The sequence below is a fragment of the Cucurbita pepo genome, chromosome LG14, assembly GCF_002806865.2.
Source record: "Cucurbita pepo subsp. pepo cultivar mu-cu-16 chromosome LG14, ASM280686v2, whole genome shotgun sequence".
Lineage (NCBI taxonomy): Eukaryota > Viridiplantae > Streptophyta > Magnoliopsida > Cucurbitales > Cucurbitaceae > Cucurbita > Cucurbita pepo.
Window position 1 is genome coordinate 3,648,370 of NC_036651.1, and position 6,080 is coordinate 3,654,449.

The following is a 6,080-nucleotide window of genomic DNA, read 5'->3' on the forward strand; positions in this document are numbered from 1 at the left end:
TACTCTTCTTAATGTCAAATATAATGTGAATTCACGTTTTACACCATACCCCCACTAAATTCCTTATTTTTCACTTTTTTTTTTTTTTTTTTTCNAAAAAAAAAAAAAAAAAAAAAGCACTTATTTTGATGGTATGCGTGATTTATTGTGCATGTAAAGTTCATTAAAATCAACAGAAACAAGCCACAGAAATGCTTCAAGACTATCTGTTCTGCACAGATGGATGCAGTGACGGCAACAGCTGAAGCTTAGTTTGAATGAATGCATATATACATACATACATACATGTCCATACCTTATCTGTCTCATTCTGCTCTACCCATCATCAGTCTTCTGCACGACCTTCAGAATTACCAACTGAAAAACTTGGAGAATCAAACCAAGCCAATTGATAACCAGGGATATGAAAAATGAAGAATTTGATGAAGTGGGTGAGGTTCATTTTAGTCACGACCCCGAGAATTGTATGAAAAAATGGAGAAGGGCAACGACGACGACGAGGGCAGCGAACGGGGAAGAAAATGAAAATGAAGAAAACAAGGAAGAGCAAAAAGACTGATGATGAGTATGAAGGCGATGAAGCAGAGCAAAGAAACAAACCTGCATCACAAAAGTTCTTCCTCTGCAGATTCTGAACCGGTAACAGAAGAGCATTATATATATTCACAACCTAAAAAAGTTAGCAGAATAATAGGACCCAAGAATAGTTTCACACTTAGCCAAATAACACTAATCATCATCCTACCACTACTAGATTCGATTAGAAGATTGGTTTTTCCTAAAGATCGAGAACCCATGCTCTAAAAGGAACTGAATAATCCTTGGCAGCCTCCAACAACACTTGATTAACTCCAACAGGACACAAAAAGGGACTTCCATTTATTATTAATAGGACTCAGAAGCCGAAGATTAAAATGAAGGTGATACTCGAGGAAGAAGAAATTAGAACAAAAAAAAGATATATGTATAAAAAAAAACTTCAAAAATATTAAAAGTGATAATATTGACAAAGGTGAAGTATAAAACGTAAGATGACTATTGCCCAGCAGCAGGTTCTTACTACATAAAACAACTAAAAAGTGGGGAGGAATGGAGAAAAGGAAAAAAAGAAGGAAAAAAAAAGTGAAAAGAGACGAAAGGGGTTTGTGGGAAAAAGGTATCAAAGCCCAAATGAAGCTCTTAACATGAACTTTCCCAAAAGTACAGTACAGGATCATTCATCCACAAGTTCAGCAGCACCTCAAACGCAAATATGGATTCCCAAGCATCTAAAAAGATATAAGACAACGCAAACTAATAATCTGGCCTGTCAAATGAATACTCCCATCAAAACAGTGAAGTTGAAGATTCAAATAAGAAAAATGAAACAAGAAATCAAAGGAAGAAAGAAGGAAAAAGAAAAAGAAAAAGAAAAAGAAAAAGAAAAAGAAAAAAAAAAATCAACAGTTCCCCAAATAGTTACAATCAGAAGAAGAATAGAAAAAGAATGATCATCAAAGGAAAGCATAAAAACAAGTTTAATAAATCGTGCTATAAAAAAATAATCCAAAAGAAATAATTGTAAAAGATGGCCAGTGACTAAGTCGGGCAGTAAAAAGAGCGAACCAAGTTTGTTCAAAATTGAAAAGACAAGCAACATGTAACGGCATTGATTTAAGTATTTATGACCACAAGGAAATAAATAATAAGTAAATAAAATAAAATTAAAAAAAATTGATGAAGTGTTTTCTGGTCAATGGAAGTCAAAAGGAACGCAAATCTTCAACCTGATATAACTTTCAAATTATCTAAAGAAAGGCAAATTCTGTTGGAAATAAATGGAAAACATGTCATAAATCAAACTACGAGAGAAGAAAGCTAAGAACAAAAGTGACCCAAGGAAGAATTTTCTTTTGGGTTTGGAAATGGGTGGGGGGCGTAGTTAGAGTAGAGCTGTCTTCAAGTTTGGGGATAGCAGTTGTGAGTTGAATATCCAAGTGATTTTAGATAGCTAAAATGGAATTATAATTACTTTTCAGAAAAAGTAACCGAACACGACGTATATATATGAAACTGGCTTTCATTAATAAATGGGAAGGAACAAGTAGAAGCCGTACATCCCCAATAATAATAATAATAATAAAGGAAAGAAAAGAAAACGGAAAAGGCGAACAAGGCCAACCAACAAAAAAGGGACCATCAAAACGATTTAGAAAAAAGCGCTCCGACTGTTGATAGTAAAAATAAAAAAGGAGGAAAATGACTGAAAAACTTATTAGAAGAAATACAAGGGAGAAGCATTAATGTGAGTCCCTTTTGAACCTCTTACCAATAACTCTTCCTATCTTAAATTTCCCTTTTGTTCCTCCCAATAATCATCTCCTCCTAAGGACCACTGATAAAACATCCCTAATTCAAACACCAGTCCAAGTTAAGATTGGTGCCAAACAGCAAATCATTTTGTAATTACCTGCTTTCCATGATTCTTCAGGGTTGGAAGGCTTTTATGTGATTATCATTTGGGAGGGGCTCTCTCTTCCACTGCCCTTTACGTTATTTTGAGGTTTTGTTCTTCTTAATACATCCATAGGTTTCTCATTACCGGAGAAAAAAGTCCATAAGGAGAGCTACTTGATCCTATCTCAAAACACCTAACAGACCCAGCTTAAAGACCCATTAGATTGATACCGAGATGGTGAACGAAACCTAAAAAAGCACACCAACAAGCAGAGAAGTAACTGTCAATCACCAATTTACGATATCAATGGACACCGTGTGGATACTCTCCAGTGACATGTCCAGATTCACCACAGCTATAGCAGTTTCAAGTTCAGCCATTCCCGTCACCGCCATACCTACCTCCACCACCTTGAGATTCACTTTGGCAGTTGTCCCTGACCATATGCCATTGCCATCTGTCACTGCACTTAACAAGCACACCTTCCCTCTCATTCTTGATCCTTAACCACCCAACAACAGAAAAACCAAAAGACCTATCTCTAGCCCCACTCTCTCAGTTAGATGTAGGACATTAGGGGACTACAATGGTATTATCTTCAATTTTATTTCAATAGCTGCTTAGTTTTACATAGGATGTAGCACAGATCTCAAGAACAAGGTAATTCACTATGATACCTTGTTACTCCTAAACACTCTCAACATCTTTAAAAGTTTCAAAAGCCTTACCTCGATTAATATAGTACCAATAGAGGACCCCATTTCAAATTAGTTGAACTATCATCAATAAGAAAATGCCAAGACTTGTTAATCATAATTGCTTTGGTGTTCCAATGAATTGTGAGACAGATCTAAATGTTGCCTAGGTAAGCATCCAGTCTAGGATACTTGGCACAAATAGATGCACCATGAGTGCCATGCAAATTATCAAAGCAGCTTTAAATAGAATTGTTTTATACCTATCAAAGATGTTACATTCATTGTGAATCTACTTAGACTTCACATAAATTTCTCCATATATCCTCTTAAGAAGAAGTTTGGTCTCAGATCCAAGGGCAGGGACTGAAACAAAAAGGCTACTTACTAGTCAATTTAGACCAATTGAGGAATGCAGACTGGCAGGTACAATTTCATCAGCAGAAATTAGTTAGGTAATACAAATTGGGTTAATTTGGTCAATTTGATTCAGTTCTTGTATGCTTGGTAGTCCATTTGGCTAATATTTTGATCACAGTTCCGTTTTCCATAAGTCAATTTCAACATCACTTTTCTTTAATTGATAGCCCAGTTAAGCATAAAATTTTACCATAACTGGAGTCACATCTATCTTCACCCCATAAACGTTAGACCTCCTAAAACCTCTTGCATCACGACAGCATCAAGCTATCCTCCTCTAGTTCACTAGATACAATTCATAAACCTCCTTCCTTACCGAACTCATTTCAAAGAAGTCTCTACAATTCCTTTTCAACTACTTTACTTGGATAGCTCCACTGGCATCCTAAATATAGATAGATAACATGGGGGGAGTATTAAATAAAGCTGCCTAGGCTAGAGGTATGACTGCCTTTTGAGAAGGGCATCTTTAACCATTTTTAAAGTTTGATAACCACCTTATGAATAAGGGGATTACAATACTATAAATTCTTAGAATTACCACCTAATGGTAGCCTTAGGTACTTTATATACCAATTACCTAAATCACAATTGTACACAGCACTCATTAATAATCTATACATACTACCTATCACTGTAATCGACGCTAACCACTGAATGAAAAATTGAAACATACAAATGATAGGAGGCTTGAAGTGCAGTAAATAGAAAGAATATGAAACATCTCATACCACAAATGTGACGTGTATCCACCGTAAGATCCACCAGCAGCCGTCTGACCCGATTCAGAAACCGTCTTACCGAGCATTGAGCTTGAGTAAATGTGCGGCAACCCCTTCAGTGATGACGAACCAGGGCCATAAGAGCCTAGCAATGACGAACCACCGGCACTTAATTGGCTTAAGCCATACGACCCCCCACTGTAACCACTCAAACCTATCCCAGCCCCAACTGAACTACCAATCAGACCCACTTGACTCATGGGAACTACTCCTTGGTTCAACATTCCACCTCCCAAAGCTGGGTTCCCATATCCACCATACATAGGATTAAGGCTCGGATGTTGAGCGAACAAATGCAAATTTGGAGCTGCGGCCATGGCCGCCATAACCGACGGCTGACTTTGCCCCAAGCTCTTCCCTGCCTGCGTCGAATTTTGATTCTTGTTCTTCCCCTCAGACGCCCTCTGGCAGTGCAATTTGTTCCCTTCGAACACTTTGTGTGGCTCCTCAAGAGCCTTCCTCGCACCTTCATTCGTTCTATAAATAAAAATGGCATAACCCCTCGATCTCCCTGTCTCAGGATCAAACCCTATCGGACCCATCTCTAACTCTCCAAACTTCGCAAAGAACGCCCTAAGCCTCTCAGCATCCACGTTAAGGTGCACATTAGCGACATAAATCTTCCGCGAGCCAATCTCATGGCTTTGCGGGGGCGGTACCGAACCCAAAGAAGCCAATTGACACGAAGTCATCCGATTATTAATCCTCTTCCTAGGTTCCTTCAACGCCTTAGTCGCACCCTGCCGGGATTTAAACAAAATAAACCCATATCCCTTAGCCTTCCCTGTATTTTTGTCCATAACCACATTGCAATCTTCAATTTCACCAAAAGATTCAAAAACTAACATTAGGGTTTCTCGGGTCGTGTCCCAACTGAGGCCATGAACAAAGATTTTGCGGTTAGTGACATCGCGGTCGGCAGCCGCTCGAATTTGGGCTTCAAGATTGGGGTCTTTAACAGCCGTGCTGCAAATGAGCTCGATTAATTGTGTCTTGGAGAAAGGCTGGAGGAGTTTGGAAAGATCGTCCAAATCGGAGTCGGAATCATCGTCGTCGTGTGGTTGAGGCGGAACGGGATCATCTAGCTCCTTCTTTGGTTTCTTGTCTACCTTGTTTTCAGATTTCTTCACCAGCTTTCTTTTGGTGGTTTTATTGGTTCCCTCCATTGGAGAGCTTTTCAGTCGGCTTCCGAAGAACAGAGAACGAACAGTTCGATACGAATCAACAAGCTTCGCGGGCTGGTTCGACTCTGAATCAAATTGGAATATGAATATAAATATTTCTTATAAATTAAATCAGATAACAGACAATATATATTTCTTTTTTCTTTACATTAATTTATTGGATTTTTTCTTTTATGTAAATTACAAAAAACAATTTCTAACAAATTCAAATATTTTAATTTTATATTTAATAGATACAAGCTTTTTTTACTTTTTAACATTAAAAATTAACTTATAACTTTGTTAAATCCATTTAATTTATTTAATATTTTTAAAATTTACAAATTTATAATTTTTTTATTATATTTCAAAACTATCCGTGAAATCCCATATAGTTAGAGAGAGAGGAACGAAACATTTTTAAAACATCTTTTGTGAGGCTGACGATGTGTAATGGGCCAAAACGGACAATATTTGTTAGCGGTAAGCTTGGGCTGGGACGTTACAAATAGTATCAAGATTGAGACTGTTACAAATGACATTAGAGTTAGACACTGAGTAGTGTGCTAGCAAGGATGTTGGC

The 6,080-nt window shown here is 37.5% G+C and overlaps 1 protein-coding gene across 2 annotated transcripts; it reads right to left on the reverse strand.

Moving 5' to 3' along the window:
* Positions 1–942: 942 nt before the first annotated feature.
* LOC111809859 (UBP1-associated protein 2B-like) lies at positions 943–5,600 on the reverse strand. 2 transcript variants are annotated; one of them, XM_023696315.1, is made up of 2 exons: positions 4,284–5,600; positions 943–1,268 (listed from the first exon to the last, which is right to left on the reverse strand). In XM_023696315.1, coding segments are annotated over exons 1-2 (1,218 nt in total). In that variant the 5' UTR covers positions 5,501–5,600; the 3' UTR covers positions 943–1,267. The 2 variants fall into 2 exon arrangements, with proteins under 2 accessions (XP_023552083.1, XP_023552082.1); XM_023696314.1 differs by having other exon boundaries at positions 943–1,306.
* Between the last annotated feature and the right edge of the window lie 480 nt (positions 5,601–6,080).

Coding starts and splice junctions, on each gene's coding strand:
- LOC111809859 (XM_023696314.1), bottom strand. CDS start 5,500: ATGGAGGGAACCAATAAAACCACCAAAAGAAAGCTGGTGAAGAAATCT.